This window comes from Elephantulus edwardii, unplaced genomic scaffold, assembly GCF_000299155.1.
Source record: "Elephantulus edwardii isolate Elephantulus edwardi_28Jun2011 unplaced genomic scaffold, EleEdw1.0 scaffold00110, whole genome shotgun sequence".
NCBI classification, from domain to species: domain Eukaryota; kingdom Metazoa; phylum Chordata; class Mammalia; order Macroscelidea; family Macroscelididae; genus Elephantulus; species Elephantulus edwardii.
The window spans coordinates 944,575-969,164 of NW_006399860.1; the positions used below are offsets into that span (position 1 = coordinate 944,575).

The following is a 24,590-nucleotide window of genomic DNA, read 5'->3' on the forward strand; positions in this document are numbered from 1 at the left end:
TGAACATTTTATTGTGGCTTGGGTGAGAGTTTGCAGAGCAAATTAGTTTCCCGTTCAACAATGTATACAGCTTTTGTTTTGTGGCATTAGATATCACCTTGTCAATGTAACAGCCTCCCCAATGCCTCCCTGGGCTCCTGTTGCCATCTGCCCATCTTTTCTGCCCCTTCCTGCCTTCTGAAGTTTGTTTGCAAATGGTTAGTTTCGCATGGTTGACTATTCTGAGAAATGGACTCTGTCAGTGTCATTGTTCCCTTTATGAATCTGTCTTGTTTGGCTGAAGCAGTGAGTTGAGTTTTGGGTTTGAAGGTGTCTAAGCCATAGTCCTGAGCATTTCTCTAGGCTCTATCAGACTGGTAAATCTGATTTACTAATGTACACATTTTATGATTTTCAGTTTCTTTCTACATTATTTTTCCCTCCAACTCTGTCCGGGACCTTCTAATGTGGTCCCAATCCCAACCACCAGTAGTGATAGCTGGGCACCATCTAAGTCTTCTGATCTTAAGCTATTGGAGGTTGTGGTTCGTGTGATATGTTAGTTCTTTTGGGATAGTGGTCTCCTTAAGTCTTTGATTCCCACCCTTCTATGCTTTGTATGGAATAAAATTGATAGTTGTATTTTAGATGGCTACTTGCGAGCCTTTAAGGAAGGGTGCAGTTTTTGACCTTAAAGAGGGTTTACTGTTAGCCAGGAGAAAGCAGAGAAGTACATAGGCTGTATTAGTAGCCAAAATTCCAGAAATCAAATGGTAATGACCAGTTTAAAAGAACATCATCTTAGAGCTTAGAAAAATGAGTGGTGACTTCTAATAGGAGGAGTGAATTAGAAAAAGCTTTCTAGGAGATGGCTTGAGGTAATTTCCAGGAAAGAGTCAAAGGGCAAATAATAACCACAAAACTCATTGCTGTCGGTTCAGAACCAGTTCAGAGCTGATGCTCTGGTGGGTTTTCAGAGGCCGCAGATTGCCTGAGAGGAGACTGTCCATCTTTCTCCCAGAGAACAGCAAATAAGAACAGCACAAAAGAGGAAGAGTTGGGCCAGAAGGAGGAAGTTAAAGGAACAAGCCTACTGAAACTAGCAAAACCATGAACTTCATGGGACCAGAGCCTAGAATGGGAGGAGGGTGGTGAGAGATGAAGAAAGAAAGGTATTTGGGGCCAGATCCAAAGGGGTTTGGATTTCGTTCTGCAGAGAGTGAGGAACCTCTGGTCACTTTGGAGTAGGAGAACAATCTAAGTCTGTGTTTTGAAAAGATTACTGGTAGAGCTGTGGATTAGAGGAGAGAAGGTTCAAACCAGGGAGAATCCATAGCAGAGCACTTTAAAAAAATTATTTGTGTTGAGAATGGGGAGATGGAACAGAATACTGATTATTGGAACAAAAAGGGAAGGGCTTTACTCTGGAGATGATTGTAACAGCACCGGCCTCGGCCAATCCCCGGGTGCAGAGAGGGTTCAACTTCACCAGCTGTCACTGAGTGGACTCGGTAGCCACTCATGGGGTCAGAGTAGATTTGGCTCCATAAGATTTTCTGTGGCTGATTTTTGCAAAGTAGATAGCCAGGCCTTCCTACTGAGGTCGTTCTGAGTGGATTCAAACCTCCATCTTTTAGGAGCTGAATTTGTTAACTGTTTGTATCACTCAGAGACTCCAAATGAAAGTTAGAGCTGGAGTTTGCTGTTTGCTAACTGTATGGATGCTATCCCATAAACTGAGGTGGGGAGTATGGAGGAGTGTTTGGATGCGTGTGGGGAGAGCATTGATGAGTGAGAAAGATGCAGCAACATCTATATTCAGCTTTTTTTTTTTTTAAAAAAAAGAAAGGTAGGTTTTAAATATTTTCATTTTTGCCTATTTGGTTACAAACAAGGTTTGCTATCTATCTTTCTATATCACTATCTCTTATCTCTATATATCTCTTCTATCGATTTGGTTTTGTGTACTGCCATGTCAGAACCAGTTGATAGCTGACCCTCCAAAAGGTTTTCTGAAGCAATAATCACACGAGAGGAGACTGTCTATCCTTTTCCCACAGAATAGCTTGTGGAATCTAACTATTTTTGCATTGGCAGTATAGTTCGTTACCACCTAGCCCACCAGAGCTCCCTTTAACAGACTGATTTGAGATAGGGTAAGGAAATAATTTACTCCTGGGGCCTTTGGAGAGGCCACTGCCAACAGAATTTCCCAATGCTGAAGATGTCTAGCCATGGGAAAGTCTGCTGTCAGGGGCCTCTCCAAAGTCCTGAAGAGCAGTATCAGTCTAAAGACGAAGTTGCTCCTGATTCAAGCCACAGTCTTTCTAATTTACCTGTTATGCATCTGAGAACTGGACAATGAATGAAGATGACAAAAGAATCACTGCCTAGGGATCTCTGCTGGCCTACTGGCGAAGAAGCTGCATTGCAATTCTGAAGGCATATGGTTCAAATCCACTAGACACTGCTGAAGAAGGAGGGACAATCTCCTCCTGTATGTGAAAATAAATGAAATAATAAAAAAAAATATCGACGCCTTTGAGTTGTGATGCTGGAGAAGAGTGTTGAATATCTCATGGCCAAAAGAACAAATAGATGTGTCTTGGAGAAAGTGAAACCAGAGTGCTCCTTGGCGGCGAGGATGGTGGAGCTTCCTCTCACATACTTTGGACATGCTGCTAGGAGGGGTTATTCCTTGGAGAGGGACATCATGCTTGGAAAGGTGGAGGGTTAGTGAAAGAGAGGAAGACTTAACGAGGATAGACAGAGTGACTACAGCAGTGGACTCCAGCATTTCAGAGATGATGAGGATGGCACAGCATAGGGCAGGGTTCAGATCTGTTGTTCATAGGCTCATATGAGTCATATTTGACTCGATGGCACTTAACAGCAACGAAATGAAAGCGGTACTGTCATAGTAACCTGTCCATCAGCCGTAGACCAGGACTGTTTTGGGCAGATGGAGACACAAGGTCACCCTCGAGCTCCAGGTCCCTCTGGTCCATGCACATCCCCAGCAGGGAGCTGGAAAGTGGTTCTGAAGGTCAAGGAGTAGTGCATGCCCATATCAAGGCTGTTCCGGCCAAGGATCTTCTCCTGGGTCACTTACAAGACAAGGAAAGGCAGGCGAGAGAAGAGGCCAGGAGTGAATGGTTTTTGGATAAGTCTCTGAATGAGCATCTCAGCCTCTGGGCATCTGGGGTTGGCTTCAGCCTCAGAGATAGGAACCTGCTACAGGAGACAGTACTGGTCACGTGGTTGCTGGTGATCTCTGCCCACATCCTGAGGGCCTCAGGGGCTCCTTTCCTTCAGGGCATCAGGGGCAGTGCCTGCTTGACAGAGCGAGGAAACAGGGAGGGACAGGCTGAGCGCTGCTGGACTTCACTGGGCACACCTCAGCCTTGAGTCCAGATGGCATGACTGATCCTGAAAGCTAGAGATGCAAACCAAAGACACCACTAGGTGGCAAAGAAGGATGAAGCAGGCTGTCTAAGGGGAGGGGATAGGTAGGGGGTTGAGGGGAAGTACAAGTAGGTTGATTATTGAAAAACACAGAGGCCCTTGTTTCCTGGGGCCGTGGTCTTGTACCCGAGGAACGTCTGCAACCCTGGTTTCTGCTGGGTCATGGCCTTGTGGCTTCCACTGAATGTCTGGACAGGAGGAAGCAGCAAAGGCTGGAGCCAGGGAACCTTCCCGGTCTGGGCCTAACCTTCAAGGTGCCCAGCCTGGCTTCAGTGCCCAAGTACCTGGGGCTGCTCTCTTTTCTGCTAGGGACAGTTCCAACAGCAGTAGGCCGAAGTCAGCTAATGGAGCTCGGGTGGTCTAGTGGGTAGTGAGTTAATACAAAAGGGTCACCGTGCTGATAGCTTCTCTGCGGGAGAAATACAGACACTCCTCCTGGGTGATTCGCAACCTCTGAAAAGCCGATGGAGGGTCAGTTATAAGTCAGTTCCAACTCCATAGCAATAAGTTTCATTTTTAACAGAAACTTTTATTCTGACAGGCTGAGAATCCAGACCATCTCTGACCTAGGTGGCAAGTTAAATGGACTTTATTGCTTCCTCCTTTAGGTGTATACTTCAGGAGCCAGTTCAGAGTCCACCACAGGGAAGCTACCTCTGACTGTCCCCGTCCTTAACGGCCTTTCTCCTCTGTGTGGCCAGAGCCTTTGACTGCAGACTGAGCTCCTTTCCCGTCGGCCCATGTGGGTCAGCCTTGCCTTGCACGTGCAAACACAACCTCTTGGGTTAAGGGAGCGTCTCTTGTCTGTTGCAGGAATCCAGGGCGATCATTAATAAACACGCAGGATTTATTAACACCGGAACCAAACTGCTTCCAAGAGCAGGCTTACTTGATTTCTGCCCCTTTATAGGCTGTATCTCAGGTCTCACATTTTTTATTTTTCCAATCTAATTAATTTTTTTAAAAAGATCTTAGTTTTAGTTTATTAGGAAAAGGACACTTACTGGCAGGGGAGGCAGCACTGCAGGGATCCAATGGCAGCCAATTGGCAAGCAGATTCTGCTCAATCTAATTTTTTTGGTACCAAAAATAGTTGAAACATTTAGGAAGACTTTTGAACATTGTATTTCCCCCTTTCACCATCAGAACTCAAATAACTAGCGGTGGAGTAATTTTGGAAAGGTTAGTAAGTGATACAACATGATGAATGGAATCAGGCGCTGAATTGTACGTGTAAGAACTATTGAGATGGCAAGTGTTTTGTTGTAATTTTTTTTTTTACTGCCCATTTAAAAAACCAAAAAACACTTGCCCAAATCCCACATAATCACATTATGGAAAATACAAAACTCATCCCTGTTCCACTACCACAACTTTGGCAGATTTTCTTAAAACTGGTGACATTTTCAGAAGTAAACATTCACTTGCAATCCCATCATTCTAAATTCTTTCCTGCATTTTTTTCCACATTCAAGATATTCTAAACATACACACACATTTTATACAGCTGCTTCAGAATCTATTTCTAATTAATACAGCTTTATAAGCTATTTTTTATCAATGTCATTATTAGCCCATACGATCTGTATTGATTTATATTCTGATTTCTTAATCTTGGACTGTGAGGTTGCTTCCAGGATTTTTGCCTGTTAGAGAAATTTTTAATGAATACTGCACTTAGAACTTTTTTCTCCTTTTATAATGCAAAAGTCCTTTCAAAGGCTATGAAAATTTTTGTGGCTTTTGAGATTCATTTTCACCTTGCTTTTTGAATTGTATAAACTGCACTGTATGAGAGTTTTGAGGGCAAAACATTTGTTAGAGAAGTTTAATAGGTAGTGAGGTGAAACTGTACTTCATCTTTAATTAATATGAAAGACTGAAAATCTTCCAGTATTTACCTCTTTTTTATGTGATCTATGTAATCACAGGCCTTTACACATTCATCTAATTAATAAGAAATGAATTAATTTGCATGAACTATTTATTTAGGAAGGAGCCCTGGTAATACTGTGCTAATAGCATCCAATTGCTAACAAGAGATTAGCTTTTTAAACCCAGCAGCCATTCTTTGTGAGAAAGATGTGGCGTTGCAATCGCAAAGGCACTTGCTTCAAATCCACCAGCTGCCCCACAGGAAGAGGATGGGCACTTTCCTCCTGTGCAATTTACTGCCTCTGAAATGTCGATGGAGAGTGAGCTATGGGTCAGCTCTGACTCACCAGGACACAATAGGATAATTTTAATTGGTCCTATAGGGTTGCTATGAGTTGTAGTAATCAACTCGATGGCAATGGATTTCATGTTTTTAGGGCAAATCATTGTTTTATTTAAATATCTTTCCAGCCTTTTTTTCTTAGTTATTTCTCTTTGTGATTAGTTTTCTATTTTCACATACTATAGCAAATTTGCTGATGTTAGCAACCTCAAGCGTTAGAAAGTTACCTTCTTTGATGATCTAAAACCTTTCTTTTCTTATTAAGATGATAATTTTGTATATTGCCTTTCTAGATCTACTTACTGACTATGCAAGAATTTATTTCCCATTCTCGACCCCCAATTTCTATTTAGGTTTTCTAACACTTATAAATTCTGAAATAGTTTGGGTTAGCAGAAAAACACCTATGCCACAAGAGTTCCCTTAAATCTACTATATTTTTATTAATCTACAATTTCCTTACTTTTTGTGTTGTGGTGTCTCATTTACTGTATGTATTTAAGTCAGTGTGTCTGGGTCTAGTCAGTGAACTAACGGGGCAGATCAGATTATTAGTGGCACAACAACAATACAACCACCAATGGGTCAGAATCGACTCATAGCTGACCCAGCAGATGGTTTTCAAATGCTGTACAGGAGGAAATTGCCCATATTTCTCCCTTAGAGCAAGTGGTAGATTAGAACTGTTAGCCTTTGAGTTGGCAAGGAAACTCCTTACCCACTAGACCAGTAGAGTTCCTTATTAGTGGCATGTTGTTGGTGTTAAGTGCTGTCGAACCGTAGACAACTCATAGCGACCCCATGAATGAAAGACCTGAACAGTTGTATAACTTTCATCGTTTCTCCAAGTCCTGCTTCCAAGATTAGTGGCATAAGCCTGGTGTAAATATTGTCTCTACTCCTTGATAGCTTCTTGATTCTAGGCTGCCACATCTTAAAATTGGCATGATTATGGTTACTAATAGGGGCGTAATGAGATCTGGTGGTGTAGTACCTTATTGCCCTAAGCAAAAGGTCAACAGTTCAAATCCACCAGCTGCTCAGTGGCAAAAAAGATGGGCAGCTTCCTCCTGTAAAGATTTACAGCCTCAGAAACTTAATGGTTTCCTATTAGTTGGAACTCCCTAGGCAGTTGTGGTTTGGTTTGGGTTTTTTTTTGTAGAAACCCATCTGCATGCGAGGTCACAGCAGGATTCAGGAAAAAGTTTTTCTTCCTCAGGGTGCCTTGCCTCTGCTCCTAGGTTAGTGGCATCAAGAAGTATCTCTCTTGTGTCTTACGATTATTTTCAGCAGTTCTCACAGCTGCCTCTCTCCTCCGAGACACAGTAAATGTTTATGGAATTGCAGCGAGAATCTAGAGTACTATTTCCTCTCTCTGTGTGTGTCTGTGTATGTAGTGTTTCCAAAGGCCTGACCACCACAGTTCCTTGTGCCCGGTGCCACTGTCACCCTCTCGGTGACTTCCAGAAGGTGACAGGACAGTGCAAAGAAATTGCTGAGGACTGAAGCACAGACAGACCGTATTATGTCAATTCAGTTGTGGTTGACAGGAGTCCTGAGCAAGAGAAAACTTGCTAGGCCACATCTCCTTGTGTCTGTCTCCACATCCTCTCCTGGTAGATACTGAACGGAGGATGCCAGGCCTCCATTTTAATCACTGTTACTTAGAGGCCACCAGTGTGGGGTTGCCACAGATCATGCCCCCCTGAGATGCTGGGGACAGTCTTTGGTGTGTGTGAGGGAGAAGACACGAAGAGGACTAAAACGAAGGCTGAGTGGAAGGAGTGGCTGGCACCCGCCAGGGAAGGGGCCCTGCCTTCAATGCCCAAAGCCACACAAAGTTTCAGATGTTCAATTATTTCAAAAACTTTCAGGTACTAAAATTGAGGTGTCTGGGAAAGGACTCCATCTGAGTCAGACTTGAGCATTCAGGCTCCAGCCTGGTGAGGGTGTGTGACTCAAAGCAAAAGGTTTGGCCTGCAGCTGTGTGTTCGTCTCAGGATCAGATCTACACCAGAGGCACTGAGGGCCCCTAAGCGGCAGGCGAGAGGGGGCCAGGGCTGGGAGCGGAGGGGCATAGCTTTCAAGGAATACATGGCTGTTTTCTGTGGCAGGTTTTCAAGGGTTCTTGTGAGAAACAAACCCAACAGAAACTTCAAAAGTTAATAGGTAAGCTGAAATCCTAACGGGAACAGACAGCTTCATCTTTCTTGCTCCGAGTGGCTGGCAGTTTTGAACTTCCAGTTTGCTGGCTGACAGACAAACGCTTTAGTCATAGCACCACCAGAGCTCTTCTATAGAAAGGTACACTATACTAACACAAACATCTGACTCTCAAGGAATGAACTGTACTCAGTGGCTCTGATTTATGTAAAAATCCTCACTTATTGCCGCCAAGGGGAACTGACTCACAGCTGACCCTCCAGCAGTTTTTCACAGGCTGTGAACAGCGTGCGGGGACACTGCCCATCTTTCTCTGGCAGAGCTGCTGGTGGATTTGAACTGGCAGAGAGCATGGTGTGATCTGCTTAGCAGCACAGGTCAGAGTAAGCGACTTGTCTGCCTCGTTAGCTTGTGATGCTCCTAATACAAAAATGGGTTACTACAGAGGTGCCTTAGAGAAGGACATCATGCTTGGGAGGGTGGAGGGACGGCGCAGGAGGTGAAGGCCCTCTATGAGGTGGATTGATTCAGTGACTGGGATAATCGGGATGGGAGTGTCAGAGACAGTGCGATTGGAACAGGACAGAGCAGAGTTTAGGGCTGTTGTACATAGGGTCGCTATGAGTCAGCAAGCGACTCGACGGCACATAACAACAGAGGTGCCCAGGAAGAAAGGCCTGTTGACCTTGTAAAAACCAGCCTCTGAAAACCCGGTGGTGCACAGCTCTACTGGGATACACGCGAGGCTGCCACGGGCTGGAGATAGCAACTGGTTGGTGTGCTGGTAACTGAATGAAGTCACAGATTTAGTCACTACATTGGAGTAATGAAGAGTAAAATACATCAGCAGCTTACTCAACACATTGGGGAAAACCCAACAAAAACACCCCTTGAATTGGCCTTAAAAACAATTTTTGTGAACTCATTTATTTGCTTTTATCCTTTTCAATGGAAAGTTAAAGAAATCAACATTTCCTCCTTCCCATTTAACATAAATAAAAGCCACCATGGTTGGAAGTTGCTATTATCATGAATACTGCAGTGGTATTAACACATGTACAAAATCAATTCTTGTTATTTAAGCATCTGGACTTGAAATACAGAAATTTTAGGCCTGGACACCTACAGAGCAAAAAGCATGTGACTGAAACAAGAGTCTAGCACAAGCTCCTGGCACGGGAACCACTCCCCACCAAAGTATATGAAACAAGTTCTCTTGTTACTTCAAAGCAGAGCTGCCATTTAAGAGAGACACAGATCTCTTTTTTAAAGTATCTCTATACACTATTGAGGGTCATGGAATTTCACCCCATGTGTCTGATCCCAGGTCAAAACATTACTGCTATATATCCTTCTGTGTGGTAAGCTTTATTCTTTCTGTATACATCGGCCAAAAAGACAGACCTCTGGTCCTCATCACGACAGAATTATTTCCCTCTGCCCCAGTTAAGAACTCTTAAGTAGGCAGATCATGAAAACCATTCTTAAAAAAATGCCTGTGCTCTAGGGTGCTAGGGCTCGTGTACACTTCTCTATTACAGTTTACACTGTATGGTTATTTAGCATTAAAAACTTGGAAAAAACCTCAGTGCCATCCACAGCTCACTGCTGACCCTCCAGTGGGTTTTCAGAGGCTGTAAATCAGACGGGAGGAGACAGCCCATTTCTATCCCTGGTGCAAAAGCACAACCCTTCTACCTTTAGGATTAAAGCACTAGGACATATTATGGAAGTGCAGCTGTTTGAAGATCACCCTTCACCCTGGTTGTTATTCAGCATCATCTCACTGATGTCCAGTCAGAACCAACTCAAAGCTGGTCTGCCCCTGGGTTTCTATGTCACACGGGAGGTATCTGTCCCACTTTTTTTTAGCTGCTGGTGGAGTCAAACTGCCAGGCAGGGGTGGTCTTTGGGTTAACAATGTGACCACAGATGGAGTCCCCCTCTCCTCAATAATCCTAGTCTGAATGCACAGAATTAGTGGAATAAAATGTGAAACTAATGGAATAATTGCAACAAGGGACTGGTCCTTGGAGAGGGACATCATGTTTGGGAGGGTGGAGGGACAGCACAAGAAAGGAAGACCTTCGATGAGATGGATTGATCCAGTGACTGGGTTAATTGGGGTAGGTGTGTCGGAGACAGTGAAGTTGGCAAGGATAGAGCAGGGTTTAGGGATCTTGTACACAGGGTTGATATGAGTCGCAAGGGACTTGACGGCACATAACGACAACAACAATGGAATAATAGCCCAGGCTTCACGTAGCTATTGTGGGTTTATGAACCATTCAATTTTAAAGGCAAAGAATGCTAATTCTGACACATTTTAAATAAGAAGTCACCAAAATTTAATGAATGAATATGGATATGATAATACAAAGTGAGCACAAACATTTGTATACCACACTAAGAAACCCTGGTGGCATAGTGCATAAACTCTGGACTGCTAACAGAAAGATCAGGGAGCTCTGGTGGTCTAGTGGTAAGGAGTTACGCGCCAACCCAAAGGCATGTGGTTTGAATCCACTAGCTGCTCCACAGGAAAAAGATGGGCAATCTCCTGTGTGATTGATAGCCTTGGAAAACTCACGGGAGGGTCAGCTATGAGTTGGTTCTGATTTGTTGGCACATGACAACTACTGCAACATTGGCAGTGTGAATCCACCTTCTGCTCCTTGGGACAAAGTGGGCAGTTTCCTACTGTAAATATTTATAGCCTTGAAAGGATCGCTATGAGTGGAAACTGCCTTGACAGTAGGGCTTTAGGTCGGCTGTCTGAGCTAAGAAGGTACCACTTTTAGACATTGCCTTTAAGTAATTTTCAATGTCTAATGTTACTAAAATTTGCTTCTTATAGAGTATAAGTTAGAAAAACTTGAGTTCTTCAAGTTCAAACAACCCATTTTATTCAAGAAACACAGCAAAGGAGTCATTTGGTGCCATGCTTTTATTCAAATGAAAGGAGGAAAAACTACACTGTACCAGGAAATAGCAAATATGACAGAAATTTACAGCACAGCATCTTAAAAAACTGTAAGCAATGCTCTCAAGTGGCCAGGGAAGCACACCATACACTGTACATTGCCAGCAGTGTCCATGAAACCAAAATTAAATAGCTGCATTTGGCTTTAAACAGCCAAATAAAAACTGTTAACAGTCATTCTAAAACAAAACAAAACAAAACAACTGAGAGGAATTGAGAGCTTTCCAAAGCTGTGTCAACAGCAGAATCTGACAGTATGTTCTAGTCGCCGTGACGAATGTTTGGCAAGTTTCATAGAGCAATTATCATAACCTGACCTCCGATGATGAAAGCACCAGTGGGTTTCAATAAGGTTGACAAAGATCCCTAGTAGAGTTTATGAAATGGCATGATTTTCATTTGTATAATTTTAAAAACATAATTCCAATGAAAGCTGCAAAAATCTGCAGACCCGAAGAAATAAATGAGTATTTCTCCTGCATTAATAAAGTATAATCTTCTACTGAGAGCAATGCACTTTGTGGTAATATTCACATTCTACCTTTAGTTACTACTGACACTAATTCAATTTTTGGACATGTATTAAGAGTAAATGGCAGTCTCATTAAGTTGTGAATAGTTCCTCTGTTATCTTGCATCCATATTTTTAAATAGCCACGTAGTATCATGAAGCTACTTTGATATGGGAAATTTAAATTGAGAAGAACAAATTTAAGAATATAAGATGCTTATTCTTTGACTATTCAACACATTTTGATTAGGTTTGTACTTTTTAAAAACTAGTTTTAATTTAAGCATATATTTGACAATAATTACCTTTTCTTAATAGTGATAGAAATTGTTGTCTTAAAGGTAAAATGTGTCATTCCCCATTTTTAATAGTCATATATTATATACACAGTATGTATACACTTAAAATAGAAGAGTTACATATCCTGGTCTCTTACATGCAAACAGTAGGTCACAAATAGTTTTGAGTTACACATATATCTTGCACAGTTATTGGAAAAAAAATTCTGTGCAATTTTTTTACAGTTTTAACAAATATACATAAATATAAGAACATAAATTACAGTAAAATATTGACAGCATTTGAGAAATTATTGATAACCCAGATGTACTGATGCCTACAGGCCTTACAATAATAGAAAAGTACATTTCAGGGACATCTCATTCCTACTCTTTTTTAAAATAAGTAAATACATCATATGAGACATTAGTTCTCTCTCTAAATTACTCAATTAGAGAAATGTATATACTTTAGTCTCTACTTCCCATGAAAGAAAACAACCTAAGCATCTCGCTTATGATACAATACTGTCTTCCCCCTAACCGCTACTAAGCCGACACAATTGTCACAACACTGAAACAAACAGGGTCACATAATCATTCAAGTCTTTTCCTGAGAATGAAGTTTTTCCCCAACTAACCCTCTGATAAGCATTGTTGAAGGAACAAAAACCATGTAAAGGAGATTTCAAGATTTCTAAGCTATTCCACTTGAAACGGATTAAAAAGGAAAAAAAAAAATCAAATATAAGTAAAATAAAGTGAAGCTATTTTAAAATTAAAACATAGCCCTTTGTACAGGTTTAAAAATTCTAAATATCATTTTCTTAACAGTTATAAATATATTGTAAAGACCCCTTGAGACTGTGTAGCAGGAAGTCTTACATCTTCAGTTTGAAAGACTACTTGCAAAGTATCACTCACTTCTGCCAGCTTATAAAGTGACTTACTTAAAAGATATAGAAAGCCTTCCCTGTTAAAAAGAACTAAATTATTCTGAGTTGGCTAGAACTGGTATAAAAACAGCACTGACTTAATCAGCATGTCTTATATTCTCGACTGAACTCACATGGTTTAAAGCGAACCTACTAGCAGCTCTTTTATAGCATCTCCTCTTATGTAACAGAGAAATGGTAATACTTGAATGAATAATAAATACAGAACTGTAAATACTTAGCAGAGTAATTTCTGTAATTGTTTAACACCATTAAGACATGAGGGTTATTGTAAAACTAAACACTAGTGTTTCTCTCAGCATCAGAAGAAATGTGCAAGTTACCTCAGAAGGGGTACTTCTCACTCTCATGATCTCCACACAAAACAAAATCAAAGGTTCTTAGAATAAACCCCAGGAAGGAAAAAAATCAGCAAAATAAATCATCTGTTGACCAGCATACATTAGAAAAATTAAAAAAAAAAAAAAAAAAAAAAGACAACAAATAAAACACCTAATTTGAATTCCTAGCCCTATTTCAACCTTAAGTCCAACTAGTACAGATGAAATTTCAGTGCTTCATTGTATCTTCTATCCAGCAGGTGAACCTGGTAACATGTACGAGTCTCCATTGGTGAATCAAGATGTTTCCTTCATCACTTGGACTTATCCCTAAGTCAGACTCTTCTGCACCCCAAATTACTGTGGTTTACATTCCAGTTGTTCATGACAACAGCGCTTAATGTTCAGTTTTAATTAATAAAAGTCTTGTTGGCAATTAGAAAGATTTTCTATAGGCAGGAAAGATGAAGTGCAAATTCACCGTGAATGTTCTGAGGCAAGAGCCCCAACTCCTATGCCTTGGTGGGCAGAAGTTTTTTGGGTGTCACTGGTCTCTTGGTCTGCCACAAATGGCTGTGAATGGTAATTGCATCAACACTGGCAGATAAAGTTTTAGCAGGTATGTGGCTAAACTGTTTCCTGTCAGAGTTATATTTGTAAAGTCCCTCAATCATCTTTTTAGTGATAGATTTAGGGCCTATTCCTGTCAGTTTATTGATTTCTTCAGTTTCTGGACAGTAAGTATACAAAGACCTGAACTGGCAGCCTGAATCCCGGAACAAGATTAAGAAGTTGTTGGCATCTGATTTCTCCATTTCCTTTGGAATAAAAAACAAAAGAAAACAAAATGACAACCACCACCCAAAATACAAACATTCTGCTGAATCAAGTTTATGTATGTGTTACACTTCTTAATAAATTTTTACACAACACTTCATTTAAGATACAAATTCTAAGTAGTCAAAAGAAATTCTAAGTAGTCAAAATGTTTGTAAAAATTAAAGCAAGCCTTAATTAAAAATATACACACACCCTTTACACTGGCTACTGGTCCTATTGGTTTTCTGTGACATTATAATCCTTTCGGATACAGAAAAAAACAGGAAGTATCTGCTCAGTCTTGTTCTCAGCCAAACTGTCTACCTTTTATTATCAGGCCCTGATCATCTCCTTGGCTAATACAACTTCATTTCTTTTATCTACATTTATGAACTGTGAATGAGTTAATTTGGGCAAAAATATATTTTTAATTATTCATTATTTTTAACATAGAAGTTTATGAGCTTTACTAGCTCTTAATCAAATTTTGTGTTTCTCAGAATTTAGCATGAAGGTACTCAATATAATACTTTAAATATAGTTTTAGATCTTTCAGATGGTCTTACATTTAGGAAGTTTGCACAAGTACTTTCTTGTGAAAGGACAGAGAAGACAAGCATCCTGCAATTTTATAATGATGCTAGTTCTAATTTTCCTAAAAATGTGCTTACCTCTAGTATTTTTTTCTTTTGACCTTCATTTACTTTTCCAGCCAAACAGCAATGAGCTAAAGCATTTTGTATTATGTGTTTATTGGATTTTGCACTTGGTTCTTTGTACAGCTTTGGTCCTGCAGTAAGGATTAAGACAATAAAATAAACAATTCCATGTCAGAAAGAATATTGTCATTGAGTAATAGAATTGTTCCTACATCAGTGAAACACCACAATGGAAAATGAAATTCAGTATCATAAACTCTCAACTGTACTCTGGACAGCACTCTCTCTGAACACTTTCTCCCACAGAGAGATCTCGAGGATGTTTCTAGGGCTTTCTCAGGCTGCCCTGTGATGTTAGTCATAGAAGTCTGATAAAGCTGTAATTAGCACTGTCTGTTTAATCTTCTTTCTCAAGTGTGCTAAGCTTAAAGCAGAATTGGCCCATAAATTATTTAAGTCATTAAAAAGACAAGAACCATCTTTTTCTTCTTCCACACCTCCAGTTTTGCTTGTTTTTGTCATTTAGCGGTCAGTGAAAGAAGTACTTGCCACCATTTTCCTGTAACATTCACACTCATGAAAAGTAGTACTAGAACAAACTTCTTCCTCCTTTAAATTCACTCAAATTTGTGCTAGAAGGCAAGGACTGTATATTCATTAATGTGCTGGTAAACGGGGTTTCAGAGTGGGGAAGGAGGAAGGGAGAATTTGGATTTGTAGCATTAGCCATTTCTATGGTGTAATTATTTTCACGAGGGCTAATTTTGAGCTACCAATGGTGCCAATAGCTTGAAAAATTGAGTTCAAGATCTGGCAAGAGCTGATATAGCACCCCACTGCAGCACTGAAACGCCATTGTAAGAACAATGGCTGAAAAACCTGGGTTAACTATTACTAAACTGAATTAACAAGGATGAGCGAGGATCCCAGGACTAAAAGGCGGCCATTCTGTCTCTAGGAGGCAGGATTAAAAGTCAGGGAGTTAAGAACATGTCTCCAACAAGTTCTAACCACTTAAGGTCTTTGTAGGGTTTCTACTCTGGCTGAGTTACAGATGGAGTTAATGTCTTTGTTCTCTCTGCTTTACTCCAAATGATTTGAATGAAAAGTTTAAAGAGCAAATTGGTTTTCCATTATTCATTCATCCATTTTTTTGTGTAATTACAATATCCACATTGCAAGGGCATCCATCCTGCTTCTTCCCTCTGATTCTTATTTCTATTTATCCCTCTGCAGGAAGCTTACTTCTCTCTGCTGTCTGACATTTAACTCCGGGCAAATGATGTGCTTTAGATCTTGTCTGGTTATTTGTATTCACTTTTACTCAGACTCTGGTGAATCAATGAAACATTCTTTCGTATATCCTCATTAGAGTATTAAATTTAACTGCTCTTCTAAAAATTCACAGCCTAACCTGTGTACTCTGTTCCAGACGCCACTGAAGAAGTTGTTGATGCATTTTCCCAGTCTTTTTCGCCATTTCGACTGCCACAGCGACTTGGAGATAAGAAGCCTTCTACAGACTCTGACCTAAATTGTAAAGAGAATATTTTTATCTCAAACAGAAGAATGTTTGGAAGCCAGAAGAATATATGTGAAAGTTCAAAGCAAAATTATCCCAAACACTTAAAGAAAGAGATAGTGGTAGATGTATCTGTCTTCCTCTCGTTATACACCTGTGTACGTAGAGCACGATAAAACAAAAAAGCAAACCCACTGCCACTGAGTTGAATCCTACTCAGAGCACAGACCGGCCCGAGGCTGTAATATTTGTGGAAATAGACTGTCACCTCTTTCTCTCACAGAATGAGTGGCAGATTTAAGCCTCCAACCATCTATTTGGTGGATGAGTACATAACCACGGTTCCAACAGTGCTCCTTAGAACATCACTGCTGCTATGTTGCCAGCAAGATGGAAGTGACTCACGGCCAACTCTCCAGGGGATTCAAACTGCTTACCCTTGGGTTGTCAGCACAACCCACCAGGCTACAAAATGTGCCACCAAAATACTTCCTGGATAAAAGAATAAATGCTTTTCTATATATGAAAATATAGTCAGAACTCAGAATTGGCGAGTGACAGTAGAAACATTTCTTTTTGATTTGAGTATTACTATACTGAAACCAAGGGAGCTCGGCAGGCAGAGTCTGTAGAAGTTGTACTGGTAACCCAAAGACCACACCTGACAGTGTGAATCCAGCAGCTCTCCTAAAGCAGAAAGACAGGCAGTGTCCCATGTGATTGAAAGCTCTGGAAACCTACGGAGGCTCAGCTTTGAGTTGGCTGTGGCTCGACGGCAATGAGGAGGAGGAGGAGTATACCAAACCCCACTGCCGTTGACTTGGTTCTGACTCAAGACAACTCAGGTTTCTGGGGCCTGAAATCTCCACCAGAGGAGCTGGCCTACCTTTCACCTACAGAGCAGCTGCTGGAGTCAAACTTTCTGATTAGCAGCTCAATACACCATGCACTATGCCACTAGGACTCCCTGAGAACAGAGTAAGATAAAGGAAATCTGGCTTTTAGCTTCTAATCTGCAAAGAAAGAGACTATAACTGAAATCTTTCTTAAGTCATAGACAATGTACGAAGAATTATCCTAACAGAAAAATGCCATTTATATTTGGTGAAAAATAAGCTATCAGTCAGCATTATGCACAAGCGATAGAGTATTTCTACAGACTATCCGGTTAAATCATATTAGCAATTACTGGGCATGTTTCACAAATAGTGTCTCAGATGATAATTTTTTTGAACTGTTTATTTTTTTTTTTGTCAAACTGGATCTGACTGGTACAGCAGAGCATCTGGTGAATTCGGACAGTGTACCTCTGGGATTGCAGTGCAGCTTCTTGCCACTAGGCCACCAGAGCTCCATAGGTGATGATAATTTTAAAAAAGATAAAAACAGTCCATGATTATTAGGCCAAGCTAGTATTCCACTTTATACAGTTTCTTTTAACAGAAACTAAAACAATTCTAGTTAGCAAAACATCATAATTCCCAGTTACTACAAAAAAGGAAACTAAAAAAAAAAAAAGGAAGGCTATTTACTTAGAATTCTGTGTAATTTCAGATACATATTCCATTTTATTAGAAAGAGTGGCACCTTATGGACTTACCTTGGTGTCCTCTTGCCTGAATGCACACTCTCGTTATCACCCGTGTTCAGTGATGCCAAAGAAAGGCTAGAGACTGAAAAGACACGAGAAAGTCGTGACCCTGAATAAAAACAAAATTAGAAATTTAAAAGGAGCAGCTGAGCAAAGAGTCTGTTCATTAAATAACACCAGCAGATTAAAATTGAGCCTCTATTGATTTTTTACTTTTAATCTAAGCACATAATATGTTTGCATGCATATATACATAATTTACTTAAAATTAGCAAGGAAACAACTTTTAAGAAATGACAAAATTAACTTGCTACTAGGAATTATTTCAAAAAGAAAGTGTTTATGTTAAGATTGTTCGTCATTGTTGTTATGCGTCAGAGTCACTTACAACTCACAGTGACCCTATGTGCAAGATCCCTAAACCCTGCTCTATCCTGTGCCAACCTCACTGTTTCTGACATACCCACCCTCATTATCTCAATCACTGAATTGATCAGTCTCATCGAGGGTCTTCCTCTCCTGTGCTGTCCCTCTACCCTCCCAAGCATGACCATGCAATATGACCAAAGAAGTTTCAGAGCTCTTGCCTCCAAGGAGTAGCCCGGTTTCACCCTCTCCTGGTCAAACCTGTTTGTTCTCCTAGCAGTCCATGGTATATTCAACACTCTTCTCCAGCACCACAGCTCAAAGGCATTAATTCTCTATCATCCCAAGTCACTGTCCAGTTCTCTGACACATAGCATGCAACTGTGAAGACTATGGCCCAGATCAGGGGCACCTTAGACTTTAGTCTGACATCACTGCTCTTCAGTACTCTAGAGAGGTCCCTCACAGCTGACTTTCCCAATGAAATTTGTCTCTTGATTTCCTGGCTGCTGGTACCAAGAGTGTTGACTGTGGAACTAAGCAAACTAAAACTGTTAACAATCTCAATCTCTTCACCATCCATAATGATGCTGCCAATTGGCCGAGTGGTGAGAATTTTTGTTTTCTTGATGTTGAGCTGCAATCCATATTAAAGACTGCAGTCCTTGAACATCTGCAGCAAGTGCTTCAGGTCCTCCTCAGTTTCAGCAGGCAGGGTTGTGTCATCTGCATAATGCAGATTGTAGATGAATCTTCCTCCACTCCTGATGCCATATTCCTCCTCATACAGCCCAGCGTCCCAGATGATCTGTTCTGTGTACAGACTGAAAAGGTATGGAGACAGAATACATCCCTGGTGGACCCCCTTCCCGATTTTGAACCATGTAGTGTTTCCTTGCTCTATTCTGAATACTGCTTAATGATTCAAGTATAGGTCTCACATAATCACAATCAAATGTTCTGCGATTCCCATTCTTCTCAGAGTCAACCACAGTTTGTTGTGATCCACAAAATCAAAAGCCTTTTCACAGTCAATGAAACACAGACATTCCTTTGGTACTCTCTACTTTCTACCAAGATCCATCTATCATTAGCTATAATATCCACAGTACCACGGCCTCTTCTAAACCTAGCCTGCACATCTGGTAGTTCTCTGTTGACATGTTGCTCCAGTTGTTTTTGGGTAATTTTAAGAAGAATCTTGCCTACATGTGATATTAATGATATTATTTGATAATTTCTGCATTCTGACGGGTCAACTTTCTCTTGAATGGGAACAAGTATTGATCTCTTTCAGTCAGGTGGCCAGGTGGCTGTCCTCCAGATTTCTTGGCACACATCCAGGGCAGCACATATTTGTTGAATTGGTAGGCTGTCAACTCCTGGAGCCTTGTTTTTTGCCAATTCTTTTCGAGCAACTTGAACTTCCTCCATCACCACAGGCTCTTGCTCATGTTATTTCATGAAATTCTTCTGTGTCAGCCAATTCCTTCTGGTACAGTCACTCTGTGTACTCCTTTTAATGCTTCTTGGATCATTTAACACTGTCCAAAGCATCCTTAGGTATTGCGACTTGTGGCTTGAGTTTTTCAATTCCTTCAGAATAAGAAATGTTGAGCGAGTTAGGCCCTTTTGATTTTCTGACTCCAGCTCTTTGCACATTTCATTGTAATACTTTGCTTTGTCATCCCGAGCTGCCCTTTGAAATTTTCTGTTCAGCTCTTTAATTTCTTGATTTCTTCCTTTAGCTTTGGCCTCTTGGTGCACTAATGTAATATTCAGAGTCTTATCTGACATCCATCTTGGTCTTTTCTTCCTCTTCTGTCTAATGACCTTTTTGCATTCTTTATGGACGATATTGTTAATATCCTCCCACAGTTCATTTGGTCTTTGTTCATTAGTGCTCAGGGCCTCAAACCTATTCCTGACATGGTCTTGAAACTTGAGAAGGATAGACTAAGGTCAAATTTTGCTTCCTGTGGATCTGATTTTATTTTCTTCAGCTTTAGCTTGAGCTTGCATATGAGTAGTTAGTGGTCTGTTCCACAGTCAGCACCTGGCCTGGTTTTCACAGCTGATACTGAGCTTCTCTAGCAATTCTTTCCACAGATTTAATCAATTTGATTCCTATGCATACTATTAGTGAAATCCATGTGTATAGCCTGCGTTTGTGTTTCTTATAAAAGGTATTTGCAAGGAATAAATCACTGAATGTGCAGACTTCTACCATTCTATCTCCAGCTTAATTTCTGACGCTAGCAAAGGAAATTTTAAAAAATGAAAATAGTGAAAACATACTTGGGGATAGCTAATGCATACTGAAAAATTAGTCATATTAATTTCAGACAATAATGAGTATCAACAAGCTTCACTAACTTCTCCTTAAACAGTCAATGTTACTGTTACTCAGCTTTTGATTCTGAGCATGCTTTAAAATTTTCCACAGTATTTTACCTCAATAAAGAATTTTTTTTTGCATGGAAGGTATGCATGTTACAGCATAATACACACACACACACACACACACACACACACACTCCTTTTCAATTTTGGAAATTACAAATACTATCATGTGTATCTAAAGATAAGAGACTTTTGCTTTTATATTTCTTATTATACTGACATGTCTTTTATGTACATTTCATGCACACAAAAAATTTCTCATTAAATTTGCCATAGTCTGGTAAATGTGTGAAGGACAGTTAGTAATATAAGGAGATTCTATCTGAAGGCAGAGTTCCCTAAAAAGTTAGTATTTAAACTGGATTTTCAGCATTCACATTTGTTCTACTGAATATATATGCATGCACACATAATACATGGAAGTCAGAAAGAAAGGTCATTTGCTCATTTTGGTTTCCAATAAGGAGCATGCATCTTCTCAAACTGCATGTCCAACTGAGCAGATCAAAGTAAAGTCATGTTAGTATGACATACCAAGCCAGTGTTTTCATGAACAGACTCTTCCACAGCAAGTAGTGTTACCTGGAGGACCCTTTATCGGGGTTTTGGGGGATTCAATATGATCTCTATGGATAGATTTGGGGCGCTGTTTTTTTTGTTTGGTTACTTGAGGTCGGGGTTTAATTATGGTATCCATATCTTCCATCAGTTTCAGTTGTTTTCGCCTCATATATTCTTGCCTAATAAATTCCCTGCGTGCTCTCTCATCTTCTTTCTTTTGACGTTCTTCTTCAGTTTTACGCCTGAGAAATGAAATAGTTAAATCTCTCATTCTACATATCAAAGACAAAAACAGATTGAAGAGTGTATGTATTTGATGTCAGTGAGAAGGGAGAATTATATTTCAGCACTCTGGGGGGTATAGAGGGGGTAAATTGTTCATCTAAATAGTATTTCCTGAGATAATTTAGGTCATTTTAAAAAAAGAAGATAGACAATCTACTGACATTTTTAGAAAATTAGTATTTTCTTTGAGAATTTTACTTTGAAGTTCCTCAAACTTGGGATAAAAATACACAATTAGTTAATACTTATAGAAAAGAAACTAACTTCAAAAAAGCACCAACAATGTACATTTTAATTAATGTGTAAATATTTCAAGTGTCTCAAAAAATTATTAAAAAATAAATGAGTGTGCCTTCTGTAGCGCACACGTGGCAAGATTTTGCATATGCCCATGTAACATGCATGCTGAGACTCAGCACTGGAACAACGCTCTCCTTTACCGTGTCTCTTCCTTCTTATGCTCCATTTCCGCCTCGAGCTGTTGTTTCCGCAGCTGTGTTTCTTTTTCCCTTCTTAATCTTTTCTCCAACAAAGCTGCCCGCTTCATTGCCATATCATTTTCTGCTTTTTGATCATCCTAAAGATGAATTGTAAGAAAAAACCAACACAACAACAAAAAGATTTGAGACATTTAAGTACCAATACTCTAATTTCAAATGGCTGTGGTTACATATATAGTTCTTTTGGAACTTGGAGTTCTTTTCACTTGGAGTGAAAAACTGAACTACTTCTTCAATCTTATTTCACTTCACCAACACATTTCATTTATTAATAAGGAAGAACTGAATTAATGTGGCAATAATTGTATCCAGTAGCAGAGATCACTTAAATTTGCCCTTTTGTGTGGTGAGACACAATGGGAAAGCTTTAGCGCATGGAGTTCAAAACATGCCTTGGCTTTGAAATCTGGTTGGAACCCGACGAAGTGGCAGTGTTTGGTGGAGCTCCCTGATTAAAATAAGCTTGGAAACAGGAGTGGCATCCACTTCTGAAATAGCTTGCCTCTGGAAACCCTATGACCTTAGAGAAACAATGGAAGTTATACAATTGGTCAGGTCTTGGATTCATAGGGTCGCTATGAGTCGTCTATGACTCAACAGCACTTAAAAACAGCAACAACAACTCTTTATAAACCTAAACAATCTGAAAAGACCAACCATGAAAAAAGAGGAGCCAAAACGTGGGCAAATTTTTTTTTCTTTTTAAACAATAGAAATTTAAAAGTGAAGAATGTCCTCATAATTTTAAACACTGCCTATAAGTTATATTTAAAATACATGCTCAATAAAGAAAAGTCAGGTAAAAGTACCAAATTAGCTACCCAAAATTTACTACATAATTTTGTATAAATACAATCACTGATGATTTATTTTTTTTCTTAGGGTAGGGTTCTGAAAGCTTGCTTGATAGGTTCTGAACTATATTCTCCAAGTTTTTGTTTTAAAGAGAAGAGGGGCATACTTATATTCCTCTTTTATGATACTTCAGAGATCTAGATCATGTGGTCTACCCTAGTTTCTACTTGAATCCTTGGGGAAATCCCCAGTTTTGAGAAAGCTTCCAAAATGCTTCAGAATTCAACAAAGTACAAAACTACAGGAACTAGGGTTTTTTTTGTTTTTTAATTTAAACTACAATTGAAAAGAGGAAGAAAGTAAAATAGAAATTTAGCACCTCATGAAAACAAAACACTTCAGGTCACCAAAAGATTATCAAGAGGATAAAAAAGAGAACTTACATACTGAAAAGACATCATTGAAAGGACATATCTGGTAAGGGTCTAATCTCTAAAATATATTGAACACTTCAACAACAACAACAACAAAACCCAAACCACTCATTAAAAAAAATGGGCGAAAGAACAGACAACTTCACTAAGGAGAACATACAAATGGAGAACAAACACAGAAAAGATGTTTGTGATCTTTAGCTATGAGAGATGCAAGTCAAAATACTGAGGTACCACCATCACTAAACTAACACACTTAACACAAAACCCGAAAACAAATACTTTAAAAATGTGTTAAGACTAGATGCTTATCCTCCTACTGGTGAGGCTGTAAAATGATATAACCAGAGACACAAATGGAGATAGGTACACCAATGTTCACAGCACTGTTACTCACCATTACAAGAATACGGAAATCACCCAAATGTTCAATCACAACTGAATGAACTGAGACAGTGTGCTACATTCACACAACAGAATACTATGCAGCACTCAGGTGCAACAATTTTGAAAAACAATGGATAACTGGGGAGCAACTAAAGAGCATTAGGCTGATTGAACTAACTCAGTCTCATCTGCACAAATATTGTGTAAGAACATTTTGTAAAAACAGAATAAAGATAATTCATAAAACATGTATGGAGACCCAAGGTGGGAAGGGGTGGGAGCAGAGGGGTGAGGATGGGTAGGGGCAAAATCACAGGTTTGCCCAATTTGGTAGGTGAAGGGAGGAGGTGAAGGAAATGAGAAGGATACAGTGGGGACCTGAAAAGACAGGGTAAAGATGGGGATAGTCCAATGGTGATTAATTTTATACAACATAATGCATGGGAATGATTGTATGAAACACAGTATGAGTGAATAATACTGTAAAACATGAAGCACACAAACTTTGTAAGCAAACTAATAATAATAATAATAATAAATATAACCACTATGGAAAATGGTATGGGTGCCCAAAAAAACCAAAAATTTTTATGATCCAGCAGTTCCACTCTTGGGTACTCTAGAGACTTAACAGAAGAGGCATGAAAAAAATACATGATTTTTTCTTTGAAAAGTGAAAAAAAAAATCACCAAAAAAAAACCCCCAAAAACCTTTTCATTATTATATAATCCCTCCCCCCAAGTCCTCTCCCCACTCATGGGAGGAGGGGTGAGTAGGGAGGAAAATGTGCAACAATGAATGAATGTAAATCCAAACTCTATAAACTTTCATTAAAATTTCAATTTTAAAAAGGACATACTATGCCTAACATTCACTGCAGCATATTCACAATAGCAAAAGGGATAGACACAACCTACGTGGTCCTAAATGGAGAAACAAAATGCATTACATAAATACAATGAAATACTATGCAATCATAGAGTCCTTGACACATCTTATGATGTGATCAGTCTGGAGACATCATGCTGATCAAAATAAGTCAGCCACAAAAGGATAAATAATGATCCCGCTGCTATTAAAACCAAACGTATCACAAATTATATATATAAATAAAATATTTATTGGTGATTATGCAGGAGTAGCATCTACTTCCTAAATAACAAGCCTCTGGAAACCATGAACTTTGATAAATGTAGATAGCTGTAGAGGGGCTTCAGGCCTTTTGTTCACAGGGTCACCTTGAGTTGTGCTCGACTTGAAGGCAGTCAACAACAGCATACCAAGAAGGGGTGGGTGGAAACAGGAGTAACTCTTTTCATTTCAAAGTTCAACTTACTGCCATTAAGTCAAAACCAACTCACAGCTGTGAGTTTTCAGGGGTTATATATTGTATG

The 24,590-nt window shown here is 39.7% G+C and overlaps 1 protein-coding gene across 1 annotated transcript in view; it reads right to left on the reverse strand.

Annotated features, from left to right (window-relative positions):
• Window positions 1-13,385: 13,385 nt before the first annotated feature.
• Window positions 13,386-24,590, reverse strand: part of CAMSAP2 (calmodulin regulated spectrin-associated protein family, member 2) — a 154,573-nt gene continuing 143,368 nt past the window's right edge. Inside the window, exons 13-18 of the mRNA XM_006892113.1 lie at window positions 21,520-21,656; window positions 20,816-21,036; window positions 17,474-17,546; window positions 15,766-15,881; window positions 14,364-14,482; window positions 13,386-13,691 (exon numbers count right to left, since the gene is read on the reverse strand). Of these exons, the coding sequence (XP_006892175.1) occupies window positions 13,386-13,691; window positions 14,364-14,482; window positions 15,766-15,881; window positions 17,474-17,546; window positions 20,816-21,036; window positions 21,520-21,656 (972 nt within the window). The remainder of the gene's footprint in view (window positions 13,692-14,363; window positions 14,483-15,765; window positions 15,882-17,473; window positions 17,547-20,815; window positions 21,037-21,519; window positions 21,657-24,590) is intronic.